At 42.9% G+C, this 18599-nt stretch overlaps 2 protein-coding genes across 2 annotated transcripts; one reads left to right on the forward strand and one right to left on the reverse strand.

The window, feature by feature from the left end:
- Positions 1-995: 995 nt before the first annotated feature.
- Positions 996-6593, reverse strand: LOC145771220 (uncharacterized). The gene is made up of 2 exons (XM_082582954.1): positions 3128-6593; positions 996-2866 (listed from the first exon to the last, which is right to left on the reverse strand). Exons 1-2 carry the CDS (start codon positions 6591-6593, stop codon positions 996-998), a joined length of 5337 nt encoding a protein of 1778 aa, XP_082439080.1.
- A 7925-nt stretch (positions 6594-14518) lies between these two features.
- LOC145771221 (uncharacterized) lies at positions 14519-14974 on the forward strand. Its single transcript, XM_082582955.1, has one exon. The coding sequence runs from the start codon at positions 14519-14521 to the stop codon at positions 14972-14974; it is 456 nt and encodes a 151-aa protein (XP_082439081.1).
- Positions 14975-18599: the final 3625 nt, after the last annotated feature.

The following is an 18599-nucleotide window of genomic DNA, read 5'->3' on the forward strand; positions in this document are numbered from 1 at the left end:
TGCATGGCCGGGTCACTCAAGCATGAAAATAGAATGGAGCAGAGATACAACAATAATATTAAATGGGCGGGGAATCGTTTCTAACATACCCACCCCCAAAACCAGAGTTTAACAAATGAGGGTTTTACCACTGTAAAACGATTACAACGAAGCAAAATACAAACCAACTAATTGCCACAAGGTGGCCAAATAAACGACAATGAACATGAATTATGCAAATATCGACCAGAATCAAAAATATTCGCGGTTAGCAAGGATCACAATTGCAACACAAAGGCTGGCTTGCATTACACACAAACTTAATAGAACATGCATAACAGTAGCCTACAGAAGGACATCGAAGACACGCCCAAGAGGAGTTAAAAAACCCTTTTGACCAACATGCTTAGCGATTGCTAAAATTAAGCACAAAAACATAAGTCTACCGACAACTGGAAGTCAGCATAAACGGATACACGAAAAACAAATGATAGCATACATGGTACCAGTGGCAGAAGTGGGGATATGGCATAAACAAAAGCACACATACAACCTAATACTGCACAATGCTATGACCAGCGCAAGTGACATTAACGTCAGAGCAAAAGTAGGCTACCAGAAAAAACACGCGACTGTTAAGTCGAGTCGTGATAATTAAGCAATGAATTGACAAAACACGAAAAATAATATCGCACATAGCAAAAGCATTAGTAGTGAGACAGGTGTGTGAAATAGTCAGACCAAAAACAGAGCTAGACTGCTACAGTGTAAATAACTGCAGGATGCAAATAGAAACAACACTATTAATGGGAGTCAATAACACAGTTATGGCAGAACTGCTGGATGCAAATGCATCGACGACGCCGCGCTAGCTGCGGTAGTGAGGAGCACAAGAATAATAATAGTAAAATAAACACAAACACGCAATACAATTCAAATATGAAACCTAAGCAGCATGAGCAATGTCAGTTGTGCAATCGTGCCAACCAGCCAGCCTAGAAAACAAAATTGTCATTTTAAAAGTCCATACTGCCCTCTAGCAGGCAGATCTTTCTGATGTCGCGAACAAACTCTGTACCGTCAGCAACCTTTACTCGCACGCGTCTGACAAGTTTATTAGTGTCCGGCATAACTTCCTTTACAATAGCCTTGGGCCAGTGCCCACGTTTAGTTGCCTCGTCCGTTACCAGTACCAAATCGCCTGGTTTCAAGCTTGGAGATGTGCCAAACCACTTTTGTCGGGGCTGCAACAGAGGGAGATATTGCAACAGCCATTGTTCCCAAAACTTGTTTGTGAGGTATTGGGTCTTTCTCCAAGAGCGTCGATAACCGTCAGCCTTCATAAAAACATCTGGCGGTAGGGTGTCACAAGCTGATCCGGTGAGTATCATACTTGGAGTCAGGGCTTGCAGATCATCTGGTGACGATGGGAGCGAAGTGATGGGACGATCGTTTAAAATTCTTTCAATCTCTGCTACCAGCGTTAGAAGGTCGAACTCATCCAACGTAGCGTTTCCTACCAGCGACCGCATCAATTTTCTTAATAAACGAAAAAATATTTCGTAGAAGCCGCCTTGATGTGAAGCACGCGGAGGGTTGAAGTGCCAGTTCGTTTCATGCCGAAGTAAGGCATCGGTGACTTTCTTTTGATGGAGGTTCTTGAGTCCTTGCCGAAGTTCGCGGTCTGCAGCAACAAAGTTTCCTCCGTTGTCACTGTACAGATCAGTAGGACAAACGTTTCTACGGCTGCAGAATCTTCGGTAGGCTTGAATGAATGCACTTGCCTCCAGGGATTGCACGACCTCAAAGTGCACAGCACGGGTCGCCAAACAATTAAAAATACAAACATATCGCTTAACACTGCTGCGGCCGCTCTTTACCATCAATGGACCAAGAAGGTCAGTGCCAGCAGCTTGAAAAGGAATGGATTTGTTTACGCGTGGAGCAGGTAAGTTGCCCATCTGCTGTTTTCCGGCGGTAGCTTTCCAAAAACGACAGTTCATACAGGAATGCAAGACCCTTTTGACAGCTGATCGCCCTTTGACAATCCAATAACGGGAAGCAATGGCGGTAAGGACTTGTGAGCATCCCATGTGTCCTTCTCGTTCGTGATACCTCATGATCACTAGATCGGTGATTGGGTGCTGATATGGGAGAATGATCGGATGCCTTCTTCCGCTTGACAGAGAAGATTGTTGCAATCGCCCACCAACTCTTAACGTTTCGTTAACAACATAGGGGTTTAGGGACTGTAGCTCCTTCAAAGCCACATGCTTCTTCAACTGCAGGTCGGACACGAGTTCCACCGGGGCGTCAAATCCTGGGTGGTTATGGAGAACTGCGAACACCGTCGGGTATGCTTGATGCTGGGCGGCTGTGACAATGGCAAGTTCAGCTTCGTCCATCTCCTCGACACTGAGCGAATCTGTCTTAACAGTCAAGGAGTCATCTCGGCATTTCCTTTTCAGGTACAATTTGAAGCGAAGCAACCATGCAACCGTTCTTTGTAGATCGTGGAAGTTCGAGTAGCGGGTAAACAACCGACAGAGAGAGTCCGAGTCCGTAATCGCGTGTTGTTGGGCTGAGCAATGTTCAATGTTTTTAACCTCTGGATCGTCTGACGAAATTCCGCCAACAAAGTCGGGCTGGTTTGGCCAATTGCTCGTGACATCATGCAAAAACTTAGGACCATTAAACCAAAGCTTAGCGGTATTAACTTTATCAGGCCAAACTCCCCGAGACGCGAGGTCAGCGGGGTTTAAAGTAGTCGGTACATAATGCCATTGATTGACACTGGTAAGCATGTGAATAGTGCTCAGCCTATTAGCCACAAAGGTGTGGAAACGAGTCGAAGTATTATTAATGTAACGCAGCACAACAGTTGAGTCTGTCCATAAGACAACACAATTGAATTTAAAATCACACTCCGTCAGGATAAAATTGCAGACTTTGGCAGCGAGCACAGCAGCAGTGAGCTCCAGGCGAGGTACGCTAACAGGCTTTAATGGAGCCACTCGAGCCTTGCCAAATAGAAAATTACAAATTACTACAGAATCATCATAAAACACTTTAACATAAAACACGACCCCATAGCCACTGGTACTGGCATCACAAAAACCATGCAATTCAAAGCGGATAGCACATTTACCAAAAAGAGTCAGGCTTCTAGCGATGGAAACACATTCAAGCTCTGGAAGGGCCTTTAACCAAGCTTCCCAATTAATGTTTACTGGCCCAAGGCCATTAAGGGGTTCATCCCAATCAAGTTGAGCGTCACATGCCTGCTGCAGGAGTTGCCTAGCAGGTAAAATGAAGGGTTGTATTAGACCTAGTGGGTCGTATGTTTGCGAAATCATGGAGAGAACGCCTCTCCGGGTGTTAGGCTTTTGTTGGATACTCACCCTCACCTCCATGCAATCGCTCGCAGCATTCCACACAACACCAAGGGTTTTCTGCGTTGGAAGCTGGCACTGAGGCAAATCGACCTTCGACGCCAAGTCTTCCTGCAACACAGAACTCAAGACCTCTGCACTGTTAGACAGGAATTTAGTTAAATGGAAGCCGCCACTTTGTAATAGTTCACGCAGTTGTTGTATTAGTTCGATAGCCTGATCCGGCGATTCACATGAATGACAAATATCGTCAACATAAACATTTTTTAAAACTGTGTTAACAGTGTTTTGATCAGCACCTGCTTCATTGTCTTTGGCAGTCATCCGAAGTGCGAAGGCAGCACAGCATGGCGACGACTTTGCTCCAAACACATGAGTTTGCATACGGTAGTCGACAGGTTCCCGCTTGAGATCATCGTCCGGATACCATAAGAATCGAAAGGCATCCCTGTCTCCTTCGTCTACACGTACTTGGGAAAACATGGCCTTAATATCGCCCACAACAGCGATCGGATGTTGCCTGAAGCGAAACAATGTTCCTACAAGGTTATTGGTGAGATCTGGGCCATGAAGCAGCTTGTCATTTAATGACACGCCTTTAAACTTCGCGCTGCAGTCGAAAACGACTCTAAACTTGGCCGCATTGGTCGTGCAGTGATGGGGCACATAGCACGTCTTCCCTGGTGTGTCTACCACACCAGTTTCAAGTGGCACAGCATAGCCACATTTAACATATTCCCGCATTTTATCACGATACTTATTGAATAACACCGGGTCAGTAATAAATCGGCGCTTCATTCCCTCTAGGCGCTTGAGTGCCATAGAGCGATTATTGCACAAGTCCGGGTCTTCATCCTTCCACAACAGCCCTACAGAATAGTGTCCATCCACCTTCTTCACCGTGTCCTGCATGATCTGCAGCGCACGTTTATCCTCAATTGAAGGACAGGGGGCCTGTGGCTCATCGATGTCATTAAAATCCTGCAACAATACATTTAACATTCTATCGCAAGACTCTTTTACGCTAAGAAAGTTTACCATTACTGGTGAGTTGAGCTGCCTATCGCCACCATCTTTCCCATATATGGTCCAACCCAGAAGGGTGTGCAGTCCGCATGGTTCTCCTGGTGCGCCAGTCCGAACTTCCTGCAAAAGATAAGCCTGGTGAAGATCGCTACCCAATAACAACTCAACCTTCCTATCTTTTAGTTCAGGGAACTTTAAGTCCTCCAAATGACTATATGCACTACTAAGTGCTTCGGTGGGGATACTGTGGCTGACATCCACAATCTGGTCCATCACCAGAGCATCTGCAACGGAAAACACAGCCTGCTCTTCCATTCCCTGCACAGCCAAAAAATCAATTTTCTTGTCATGAAAGGAGACAGCATTGGTGGTCAGCAACTCCACATTGCTTTTTGTCGCAGCAACCCCTAAGCGAGATACGAGGCTTGAGGAGCATAGACTGACGCTAGAACCTTCATCGATAAAAGCATAAGTATAGGTATAGTTGGAGGGGTCCCCAGCCCATACCTTAACTGGCAAAACCTTAAAAATTGTTGTCCCAGATGTTGCTGGCACAGTTGCGGACGTTGTTGCTGAGATGCCCTTCTTCAGAGCAGAGGGGCTTTCCTCTTCCACACGGTTTACATGCAGAAGTGAATTATGCCTCGATCCACACGTTGCACAAGATTTCTTAAATCTGCAATCAACCACTCTGTGGCCTGCTCTCAAGCAACAAAAACACAGTCTATGCTTTTGCACCAGGGTTCTTCTTTCTGCAACAGGCTTTTGTTTAAACATCTCACACTTCCATAGGGCATGCGACTCTGCACACAAACAACAGGACTCTTGCTTATGGTTAGCAGATTGGGAAATCTGCTCTTGGGTTGTGCAAACCGAAGCACGCTTGTAGCCACCTTGCGGATTAGATCGAGCCAGCGATGGTTGTGGAGCTCTCTTAACATCTTTGCCTGGTTGCATAAGATGGCCATATTGGCTGTCGGCTCGAGAGGCTGCATCCTCGACCAAGACTCTTAAATCACCAAACGTGGCACAGTCCGATCCTAAGTGATTAACATGAACAAACTGCTCCTTTAACTTATAAGGAAGTCGCAGGAACAGCCGTTGAAGCACCTCGTCACTGTTTAAAAGGTGAGACTTACCCCAGCCATCGAAACTGACTTCACACTTATACATCTTGTCGCAAAGCTTTGTGAGGCCCGGCGCATCCCACTCTGAAATAGGGGGTCCTTGCAGCAAATCTTCCTTCACTTTGGCCATGAGTTTTCCAGGGTTGCCAAACCTTTTTCTCAATCTATCCCATGCCATTCCATATGCTCTTTCACTATTTTGCAAGCAACTCAGGCCAGAAATTACTTCCAAGGCCTGGCCTACACAATTGTCCTCCAAAAAGGCGATGCGATCTTCAAAGCTTAGATAGTTTGACTCAATGTATCGTTCAAAACGCCTTTTAAAGTTAAAGAACTTTAACACATTGCCGTCAAACTTCTCCAGCGACAACCGAGGACCATGAACATTTTGAAACCCTGCACTGAGCTGGGGTTGAGGCACGACGATGGGAAATTCACTACTATTATTAGCTTCAGTGCGAAAGGGAGATGTGTAAGGATTAAGAATATTACTAGCACTACTGCTGCCCTGAAGGATACCCTGTTCTGCTTTTACAGGTGGTATCTTTACACCACTCTCACGGGGTGTCACGTGACTGCTAGACTCAGCAGCTTTGCCTGTGTCACTGCCTGCATCCATAACTACCGATGATGTTTGATGTGACACTTGCTTGGATTGCTCTCGACAGCTTCGAATGAGGGTAGAGCATGCTTCAAGCAAACCATAAATGCTTTCCCCCATACGGTTCATCCTAGATTCTATTGAGCCTGATTGCTGTGGTTTGCATTTGAGTAAATCTAAACGTTTAAGGGAGAGCTTCCTTTGAAGTTCAAGGCATCTTTTCTTTACCTCCAAAACTTCAGAAGAGCTCAGGAAATCATCACTTGAGCATAGCTCCATGTCGATGGAAGTTATGCCAAGCTCGATTTCAACCAGCTCTTGTTCTAACACAACAAGACCTGGCAGCTCTTCGCTACTGTCATGTTGACCACTAATATTAGAGGCGGCCTCATGCTGCTCTGTTGAGCCACTAGCATAACCATTTGGCTTACTCCGTCTTGGAGTTTGCTTGGGCTTTTTACGAGCCATAATTAACACACAGCAATATACAAGCTACAAAAAACAAAATCTGTACGGTACTTACCTTAGGTGAGGTGACAATTGACCTTCACGATATTACGGAGAATGTCAGTAAGCAACCTACTAAAATTACAGGGTTTAACGGTAACCAGTTCTACCTGACTAGAACAGTGGCCTGACAGAGTACAGGCTTAGAAGCTTCAATCTTTGGCAGACCTGACAAGACTGCCCAAAGTGAAGATCTATTTACAAAATTTAAACCAAGTTTACAACGTGGCGGGCTCAAAGGCACAAACCAAAAAATGAATCCTTGGCAGACCTGAAAAGACTACCCTAGGATAACAAACAACTAGTTACAAAGTTCAAAGAAACTTTACAGCATGGCAGGCTCAAAGGCACACACCAACAAAATGAATCCTAGGCAGACCTGAAAAGACTACCCTAGGATAACAAACAAATTACAAAATTCAAACAAACTTTACAGCATGGCAGGCTCAAAGGCACAAACCAATAGTGAATCCTTGGCAGACCTGACAAGACTACCCTAGGATAACAAAACAAATTACACAACTAGCTAAAGTGAGCTAGACAAAGGCACATACCATAAATGAATCCTTGGCAGACCTGAAAAGACTACCCTAGGATAACAAAACAGATTACACAACTAGCTAGAGTTAACTAGACAGGCATAACCTTGCACCAAGCAAAGGTATGTTTTATAAATGATGTCTCAAACGTTTTCTGCCTAGACTGGATAAAGTGCAGGCCTTACTTATTAGAAGAAATGGTGTATTGGAAACGACAATAATAAAACGAAACAAACAGTTGCTTACCGAATTCTTACATATTCCCTAGTCACTCCAAATCCCCAGTTCTCCAGATTTATAAAACAATGACCACTCCAGTCCATGCCAAAACGTAAAAAGAAAGATCAACTAGCAAAAATTGTTAATGCATGGCCGGGTCACTCAAGCATGAAAATAGAATGGAGCAGAGATACAACAATAATATTAAATGGGCGGGGAATCGTTTCTAACAATCATTAACACAAGTTCCTCGAAATTCAGATTGTTTTAAAGCCTTCTTCTTTAAATCAGCAGCTCTATCTGACGCCAACACAAAATTGTTAGGTAAATCAATAACTTCCTTCAACGGAACAGGTATCTCAAATCGACCATCTTTCAACTCAATATTCGGTTCAACAAGTTCTCTAGCCAAAATGTCATTGCGAGACAATTCACAGGTTTCATTTTGCAAAGTCAAATCCTGAATGACTTTATTCAGGTCTGCTATTTCCATATCGCGAGACTCAATTTTACGCTGAAAGCCAGAGATGACATCCGACTCTGAAGACGTCTGCACTCTGCACACTTTAGCAACGCTTTCAACTAAGGGTGACTTACCACCACAAGCCAACCAACCGAGAGGAGTGAGCAAAGCATGCGGTTCACTACGATTGTCACCAACACGCTCTTCTTTTGCACACATCAAATAAGCGTTGTCGTTGCCAATCAGTACATCTACAGTACTACAATCATTCAAATGAAACATATTCACGTCATGAAAATGACGGAAACCATTTAAATCTTGTTTATGGGGTAAAGTTTTAACATCGTCAGCCCAAGCTGGGTTAACCACCGAGGTTATATCACAAAACAGTTCATCTGTCTCTAACGACTGGATGTTGAGTTTAACAAGGTCAGCACAAGTAGGTTTCTGACCAGCCAGAGTATCCATTTTAAATGACGCTTTATCATACGGTTTAAGACCAAGTTCGCACACCAAGTCACTCGAAACAAAGGTCAACTGCGAACCAGGATCATGCTGACAATACACCAACTTCGATTTGCCAGTCATTGGATTCAAAACACGAGCAGCAGTAACGCGGTTAAAGGCTGCTTTAACATTTCCAATCTTAACATTACGCACAGGAACTCTGGCACCAGCCTCATCTTTCCCAACCGAATCCAGAGAATCACGTGACGTCACATAAAAATCATGCAGAAGAAAATAGTGTTTCCTATCGTTGGTAGGTCCACACTTACGACAGTTATTTGCATGATTACAGTCTCTAACCATATGCTGGCGCAAACAATTCAAGCATTTGCCAGCTTTCACAATGACATCTCTCCGATCTTTAGGTGTCAAGCGCAAAAATTCTTTACAATTAGACAAAAAATGATATTCAACTTGACCACGTGACGAACAACAAAAACATGCCGGTATGTCACTACGTCTGGCCACACCGCCGCGCGGTGCGCCAACAGCAGTCGAGTACTGCGAACTCCCAGAAATCACATTATCATGGGGTTTTACCGACGTCTGCCTAACCGGACATGAAGGCAATTTTCCTTTGCCAAACTTTTTAAAATGCTGCGACTCACCAGAATCGCCCATTAGCATGATGCTAAAATCAGTCGACTTGCGCGTTTCTTCCCGTACTACAAAATCAAACAAACTCTGAAAAGTAGGTTCCTCAGTGCTACCATACTGATCACCTAAAAAGTCAAGATAACGCTGCTTAGCGTCAAACGGGAGTCGCTTAGCCAAATCCAAAACAAAACGTCCTTCTAATTTATCACGCTGACCATAAGCTTGCGCGTAAAGCAAACACTGCGACAATTCATCTTTAAACTCTTTCAAATCACTTGAAGAGATAGAAGTCAATTTGCTACCATAGCGATACTTTCTAATTTCTGGTTCTGCGAAAAGACCTCCACGAACTCCAAAACGTTGGGACAAGCGAGCTAACGACATTTCTATCCTGTCTTCCTCTGACAAGCCAGGAGTGTCAGAAACCAAATTAGCAATCGTTTGTGCAGCTGTTCTAACACAAGCTGCTTGCAACAAAGTCAAACGAGTTCCCTTAAAGGGCGAAGCTGCCATCAAGGCCATAACACGATTTTTAAAGAAGACAAATGGCATATTATTACCATCGTAACCAATCAAGGCCGCCTTATCGAAGAACGTCCTACTATTTTGGTATTCAAAAAAGCAATCCTGCTGTTGAGAACTCGATTTAGCGGGAGAAGACAAGCTATATCCCTTAAGGGGCTGAGTGGGCTCAGTCACATGCACAGCCCGATCACGATCCTCAAACACGTTAAAATCAGGAGACGCGATACGCCTCTCACAACCACCCAAATTACGTGTAGCTGGGCGATCAGCAACTAGCGGCGCAGAAAACTTTGAAGGGGGCAAAGCATTACTGCTAATGGCGGCCCCGTGACCTGTACGCTCTGGGGGAGGAGTTCGGTTGTAATTTGCAGACCTTGGCTCTACAGCCTTCGGAAGACCCTTAGCCGCGGCCCCGAGACCTCCTGAAACAGCTGGAAAACGTGTGGATTGCCCTGGTCCACTCACAGGTTGAACGGGCGTTTGGAAAAGGTTAGGTAAATTAAACTGCGATTGATGTTCACTTCTGGAATGCCTAGAAGAGCCCTTCCTAGAGCTACGCCGGGAGCCCAACTCAGAACGATATTCAGCTAAAACTACCTCTTTACGTTGTTCGGCCCTCAACTGAGCGTCTTTGAGTGCGAACTCAGCAGCTCTAGCTTCGGCTCTCGCGGCGGCCTCAGCAGCTCTCGCTTCGGCCTCAGCAGCTCTCGCGTCGGCCTCAGCTCTCGCGGCAGCCTCAGCTCGTATGGCTTCAGCTCTTGCGATGGCCTCAGCAGCTCTTGCTGCGGCCTCAGCTTGGATCTGGAGCTCCTCTCGTCTTAACTGTAGGTTAATTTGTGCAACTATCCGTGACGAGCTCTCAGACATCCTAGTGCTTACATTTGAGGCGCTATCCTCAGGATGTATGTCAGCATCCAACCTATCTGAGAACTCACTTTCTTTTTGTTCGAAGTTATTTTTTAACGAGTTAAATTCGGGATCTACCCTATCACGAAGTTCTGCCAAGATTGCAGAGTTAACAATTTTACTCAAAAGAGCATGGAAATGCCGTAATTCCTCTTCTAAAGTAGATAACTTAGATCTAAAAATTAACAGTTCCTGCTTATCACTCAAAGAACCTAGGGCTACAGAAAGTTTCCCAATTTGAGTCAAAATATCCCGTCTAAGATGCCGGGCCTCTCGAACTGACTTAGCCTCATCGTTAATGGGTCCCTCCCCAGAATGGCCTGCCCGACCGCAAAGAACATCATCAGGCTTAAACTCAGTCGAGTCGACGGCGGTCGAGTCCCTGTCACCACCGAGTGTAGACATATTAAACGTTAGGGCTAAATTTAACAATTAAAAAATTAAGTTACACAAACACACAAAATTACAGTAGTTATAAAAAACTTAACTGTAAAGACCGTAAAAAATACAAAAAAGAATTTAAATGCACGATACCGTAGCTGCACGAGTATGAAGTCCAAAAGTCCACAAAACTTGCTTGGATTCTTCCACTTGAATCTTCAAGCACAGATGGATTGCCTTTAATCTTCTTTCTTGCCAATGATTGTCAAAGTTATTTTTCTTCAGTACCAAACTGAGAAGATATGTCTTTACTTTTTAGCTTAAAGTTCTTCAGTAGCCTACCAACCAACAAGATCTTCTTTATTATTCTTTGTGCTTCTAAGTTCCAACTGACAACAACGTCTTTTATTTTTTATGGTCACAGCGGTAAACCATAATCTCTTCGTGGGAAAATTGTAACGTAAGATTCCCAAATCCGTTCGTCTGCATGCAATGACCCAAAAATAAACACACTTTCGAAACGTCTATTCAAACAGTGTATTCCAGTAAAATTAGCCCGAGGCTATCGAAAATAGGTGTAACGCCTACACCTCTAAAAAAACTGTCACTACAATACAGATTAATTGGTTAAAAGACGGAACCTTTGTCCAGCTAGCAAGCACTAAGCCAACAGTTAAAAGTGCGGCCAACTTTCAAACAATCATTTTACGAATGACCAGAATAGATATCAATATCTCAAATTCACGTAGAAAGTAACTGTGACGCAATAAATGAAAGACAATTATGAAGTCATTCCAACAGGTGTTTAAGCTGATGTAATATTTCCTGTTTAAACAGGCCCAAACAGGTCTTATGAACGATGGTGCAATTTTGGCACATGCTTTAGGAATTTCCATGACGTAATATTCAGTAGACTTGAACGGTTTTATATGACGTTTGATTTGTACAGAGATTGGCCGTAACAACAGTCACTCAAGAATTCAACCTAACAGCATTTGATTATATTCGTCAGAGGAAGATGAAGACATGACCTTTAATTTCAACTGTCAGATAGTGGAAACGAACTAATAGTAGGCCTATCTGAATACAATTGTGATTAAAAAAGCTATAGGCTAGCCTAATTATCATGTCATATATTCATTGATTTAGACTAGAAAAAGAAACTCATGTCGTTTTTTTTTTTTTGGTTATTCACAAACGTATTGTAGCCTATAGAACATTGTTTGAAAAAGTAAGAAAAAGTAAGCTAAGTACAGCCACAGTAGGCTACATCATGTCTATTTGTCTTTCCATTGATCCTGAAGTTGGCCAGAACAATCAAGCAGCGAGTACGATCGCTCCCCGTGGAGAAGCTCGTTAGTGCAATCATTTGTAGGTACCGCGGTAACCTACTGTGTAATTCTTTCAAAACGACTTTGTATAGAATAAATGTGCCAATGGTGTGTTTAGGAAAAAAAGACAATTGTTACGGTATTTCAAAATATTTATTTTACAATTTTTTTTCCTATCATCAAAACAAGAATTCGAACACCCAAAATTACTAAGCTACATGGACGTAGATTTCTTTTTGAGGTCACTCACAACAAATAAGTTAAACGTAAGTTTTGAAAATGAATATATGCAAAACATAGGCTAATATATGTATTCGGTCATGTGCATGTTTAGTTTTCTTAAATGTGTGACAAGCCATTTACAAGCTAAGTTATGTGTCTGAGTTAATCATCAATCAAGATGGGCTTTTCAACTCTGGCCTCTTATTTTTTAAGCAGTCGAGGAACAAGTAGGCCAGATTATAATGGGGAGGATTACTTGAAGAAAAAAATATTTTTGAATGTAGCTTCATAGACGGGTGGATGAGCTGAGGGATAGACATAGGCTATAAGTTAGCTACTAATTTGCTTCACCGACCCACATTGAGATACAACCAGTTGTTTTATATCAATATCTTGGACTGGATCGTCATGCTATTGTCTGATTGTTTATCTATTTTTCTAACATGCTAAATTGAATTTTTTTTTCTTTTCACTTTTGTTATGGTTTAACGTGTAAAACATACGGTTACGGTAACCTATAAATTTATCATATTAGCCTACTGTGCAGGCCCGGATTTAGGGGGGGGCAGAGGGGGCAGTTGCCCCGGGCCCCCCGACTCTTGAAGGGCCCCCTATGTGGTTAAAATGTGATTTTGTGTTATTTTTTTTCCTTTTGGCCTTCAAAGTTTCTGCAAAATGCTGTGCAGTACTGGACTGATGCTACTGTATACGTAGAGATCGTTTTTGCATGGGGGCTCCCCGATCTAAAAGTGCCCCGGGCCCCCCATCAGCTAAATCCGGCCCTGTTACTGTGACATGGCACTACTACATCCCAGCTGGCGATGCCTGTCGTTTTTGCATTAATTCAACGTTTGCTAACGTTGGATCAGTGTGGAGGTGACGAGTTTAGCTGACTGGGGTCTAAAATTATCGCTTTATCAACGCAAGTTTTATCAAAGCACGCTTGATATCTTCAAGATATAACTTTCCTGGGTATAATTGAATTTCCGCAAGATGATGATGTTGTTTTTGCTAGTTTGTTTTATTTGTTTTTGTCATTGTTTTCATGTCGTCAAGTTATAACCTATCTATTTTGTGAGTCGTGCAAGGCCTATGGTGCGTTGCGCTTGAAATGGCTTTGCCCGTGATAGGATTTCTTTGTGGGGTTTTCTTTGCCTGCCTTGCTCTTATTTGCTATGAGCTAAACGCATCAAGACGTGTTCCTCTTTCGACCATCAGCACTCTTGATAATGGCCGATCTTGGCCGATCTTCATAGCAACTGTCCATACAAATCTTAAATATATCAGCTAAAGCTATGTGGGCTAATAAAGCTATAGCCTAAATATATGTTGTTTTTGTTTTGTAACATTTTCTTTTTTTATTTTCTTTTTATATCTTAAAATTTTCTGAAGGTGTTGCGACCGTGCCAAATTTCTTTCAACTCAATAACTGTGCTAGACCGTGCTTGAGACCGGCTTCGTCACACCGCCTGCAGTTACACGCGTGATCTTGGATTTCGAAGCGGCTGTGTGGAAGGCGATCACAAACGTTTTCCCTGCTGTTGAAATTAGAGGTTGTTCGTTTCATTTTACCCTGGAAGCCATTTACAGACACGTGCAATCTTTGGGATTATCGGCATCCTATCGCAATAATGTCGACATAACCCAGTCAGCAAGGGTTCGTGGAGCCCACGTGGGATTTCCATGGGCATTCGTGGGCTTGTGGGCTTAAGGTGAGTTTATCTGATGTTTCCGATTAGGCCCCAAGTGCGCGGCCTACTTCATATTTTTTTCTTTACAACCGATTCCCGACATCTTTTATTGAATTTATCTTAATAATGTTATGTATCTGGGAATTTATTTTCATTTCTTGAAATAAACTTTCTGGGCTTTCTGTGGGCATGAAGTGGGCTACCCACCATGATGAAAAATTATAAAATATACGTTCGCACAGGTCCATTATGCTATATTAAAGTGCAATAATCATAAAAATTGAATATATACGATACAATGCGACGGCGGTTTACATTATAGTAATGGTTTCATGGTAGGCTGCCCACCCATTAGACGTAGGTGGGCTGCCCACTTGGGACATTTCTGCAAACCGTGGACACATAGGTACTGGGGCCCACGCAATACAATGTGAGTAACCCATATGCAGCCCAAGTGGGCCCCACGAACCTTTGCTGACTGGGAAGAAATTTTATCAAAAAGCTAATGGCGTTATGCTATCTTCCTTCCCTTCATATTGGACGGATCTTCGAAGCTCTGGAGCAAGAAGCAAATGCCTCTGCTTCCCTGTCTGAACTAACAAACTATGTGCAATCAACTTGGATGGAAAATTGTGTGAGGAAAAAAGAAAATTGGAGCGTTTACGGCCTTCCCTTTCGTACAAACAACGACGTTGAAGGATGGCATCACAAAATAAACAAGAAGGCCCGTCCAAACACTCCATTTTATTTGTTAGTAACTCTACTTCGTGAAGAAGCTGGCGACATTCCAATAAATGTCCAGCTCCTTGATATGGGATGCTTGAAGCGTCGCCAAAGAAAGAAATATGTTGCACTCCATAAGAGGGCATTTCGTTATTGGCGTCAGTATGAAAATGGCGAAAGAAGTGCGAACAAACTGTTAAACGCCTGTGCAAAACTAGTCAGCCCGGTGGTTGAATAGCCCATCTTATCTATTGAACAATAGACAAACTGCTTTACCCTTATTTGGGATCATCAGAAGATCATGAAAAATATGCAAAAATAATAAATCGGTAAGATACGGTAGCCTACTTGAAAAGGTATTTAACATTATAACCTTAAAACTGTATGCAAAAAAACTCAGAGTTGTTGAAGGACCACAAGTCCACAACCAGCGTTTTCGCACATGACTCCTATAAAAAACGTGAACTGATGTTAAATAACAACGTTTATGACGTCATACATAAGCAAAATGCGATGCACGCTGACGTAACCTGTAGAAATGAAAATAAATTTACAGTACCGGTATGTTCAAAATGAATGAATGAATGAAAACGTCCCATTTCAATTATGTTATTTTAAAGTATTTGAGTTTAAATTTATTGCGGTGACGACATTTACTCACCAATTCAGAACGATTGTTCCGAAGGTAGTTACAATCGGCCTTCAGAATAGCAAGCTCCTCAGCAAAACAAAGACCACAAATGTTACGACCACCCCCACTATTAGGACGAGAATAACTGTGGACCATGATATGATATTGATAGGACCATGATATTTTATGATCCACACCCTTGTCTTTGAACAGTCGTTCTGAATTGGTGAGTAAATGTCGTCACCGCAATAAATTTAAACTCAAATAGTTTAAAATAACATAATTGAAATGGGACGTTTTCATTCATTCATTTTGAAAATAAATTTATTTTTATTTCTACAGGTTACGTCAGCGTGCATCGCATTTTGCTTATGTATGACGCAGGGATATCTAGAGAAGGGGATATGAAGGCTTTTAATACGTCTGACAATAGAAGGGCTTTTGTTTATCGTAAATAATCTCCGTTTACCGTAAAATGACAATTGTCACCGGTAGTAGTTTAATGACTCTTGTTATGATAACTTGCATTGCGCTATTAGCATCAGGCGTGGATACTCACTGCATGCTCATGGTTGCTTGTTAATTCAACTACCCGTACACTTGCTTTACATTTAGTCTACAAAAACGGCTTTGTTAAGAAAAACGGCTTTTTGGTGACGTTTCAACTGTCTTTCCAAACAAGTATTGTTTAAATATGCTCTATGTAACATTTACCAACTGTCACCTGTAGCTGACTGTACCAGCTGCACTACAAAACTTTCTGCAATTGTAAAAAGAACCGCATGTTTCACGCGCTGCAAACTACCGCCCTGGTAGTGTCATAAGATTAAGGCAATCGCTGTGAGCCTTCGCATCCCCTTCTTTAGATATCCCTGGTATGACGTCATAAACGTTGTTATTTTTAACATCAGTTCACGTTTTTTATAGGCGTCTTGTGCGAAAAACGCTGGTTGTGGTCCTTCAATAACTGAGTTTTTTTTGCAGGCAGATTAAAGGTTGTAATGTTTAATACCTTTTCAAGTAGGCTACCGTTGTTACAGACGGTTGTTCGCCTGGTCAAACGTCATGTAGAAACCGTTCGGGTCTACTGAATATTACGTCATAGAAATTCCTAAAACATGAGCCAAAATTGCACCATCGTCCGTAAGACTCGTGTCAGACTGGTTTAAACCTGTTTCAGTTTGAGGCCTGTTTGGACATGAAATGCTGCGTCACGAACTGCTGGCGTGCCTTTGAGTTATCACAAATTTTTCTGATTCATTCTTGAAGTCGTGTGTTGGAAGTCGGTCGCACATTTAACTGGTTTATTTGGTGCTTGCTAGCTGGACAAACTCTCCGTCTTTTATCCAAGTAATCTGTATCGTAGTGACAGTTTTGAGGTGTAAGGCGTTGCACCAGTCATTTCGATAGCCGCGGGCTAATTTTACAGAAATACACTGTTTGAAAAGAAGTTCAAGTGTGTGTTTCTTCGGTCATTATATACAGACGAACGGATTCGGGAACTATATGTTAAAATTTTCCCACGAAGAGATTATGGTTTACCGCTGTGACCATAAAAAATAAAAGACGAGTTCTTGTCAGTTGGTAGGTCAAGAAGAAATTAAAGCAAGAAAAATAAAAAACGAATTTGTTAGCTGGTAGGCCAAGAAGCACTTGAAGGCATAAAAATAAACGACGTGTTTGTTGTCAGCTAGTGCAGAAGAACTACTTAGAAGTACAAGAAATAATAAAAGAAGATTTGTTGGTTGGTAGTCTACACTCTTACAGAAGCAAAGAAAAGTAAAGACATTTCTTCTCAGTTTGGTACAGAAGAAAAATAACTTTGACATTCATTGGCAAGAAAGAAGATTAAAAGACAATCCATCTGTGCTTGTAGATTCAAGTGGAAGAATCCAAGCAAGTTTTGTGGACTTTAGGACTTCATACTCGTACAGCTACGGTATCGTGCATTTAAATTCTTTTTTGTATTTTTACGGTCTTTGCAGTTAAGTTTTTTATAACTACTGTAGCCTAATAATTTTGTGTGTTTGTGTAACTTCATTTTTTTAATTGTTAATTTAGCCCCAACATTTAATATGTCTACACTCGGTGGCGACAAGGACTCGACCGCCGTAGACTCGACTGAGTTTAAGCCTGATGATGTTCTTTGCGGTCGGGCAGGCCATTCTGGGGAGGGACCCATTAACGATGAGGCTAAGTCAGTTCGAGAGGCCCGGCATCTTAGACGGGATATTTTGACTCAAATTGGGAAACTTTCTGTAGCCCTAGGTTCTTTGAGTGATAAGCAGGAACTGTTAATTTTTAGATCTAAGTTATCTACTTTAGAAGAGGAATTACGGCATTTCCATGCTCTTTTGACTAAAATCTTTAACTCTGCAATCTTGGCAGAACTTCGTGATAGGGTAGATCCCGAATTTAACTCGCTAAAAAATAACTTTGAACAAAAAGAAAGTGAGTTCTCTGATATGTTGGATGCTGACATACATCCTGAGGATAGCGCCTCAAATGTAAGCACTGGGATGTCTAGGACTTCGTCTCGGATAGTGGCACAAATTAACCTGCAGCTAAGACGAGAGGAGCTCCAGATACAAGCTGAGGCCATTCGAGCTGAGGCTGCCGCGAGAGCTGAGGCTGCCGCGAGAGCTGAGGCCGAAGCGAGAGCTGCTGAGGCTGCCGCGAGAGCTGAGGCCATACGAACTGAGGCTGCCGCGAGAGCTGAGGCCGAAGCGAGAGCTGAGGCCATACGAACTGAGGCTGCCGCGAGAGCTGAGGCCATTCGAGCTGAGGCAGCCGCGAGAGCTGCTGAGTTCGCACTCAAAGACGCTCAGTTGAGGGCTGAACAACGTAAAGAGGTAATTTTAGCTGAATATCGATCAGAGGCGGGCTCCCGGCGTAGCTCTAAGAAGAGCTCTTCTAGGCATTCCAGAAATGAACATCAATCGCAGTTTAATTTACATAACCTTTTCCAAACGCCCGTTCAACCTGTGAGTGGACCAGGGCAATCCACACGTTTTCCAGCTGTTTCAGGAGGTCTCGGGGCCGCGGCTAAGGGTCTTCCGAATGCTGTAGAGCCAAGGTCTGCGAATTACAACCGAACTCCTCCCCCAGAGCGTACAGGTCACGGGGCCGCCATTAGCAGTAATGCTTTGCCCCCTTCAAAGTTTTCTGCGCCGCTAGTTGTGGATCGCCCAGCTACACGTAATTTGGGTGGTTGTGAGAGGCGTATCGCGTC

The sequence above is a fragment of the Aplidium turbinatum genome, chromosome 5 (genome assembly GCF_918807975.1).
Source record: "Aplidium turbinatum chromosome 5, kaAplTurb1.1, whole genome shotgun sequence".
Lineage (NCBI taxonomy): Eukaryota > Metazoa > Chordata > Ascidiacea > Aplousobranchia > Polyclinidae > Aplidium > Aplidium turbinatum.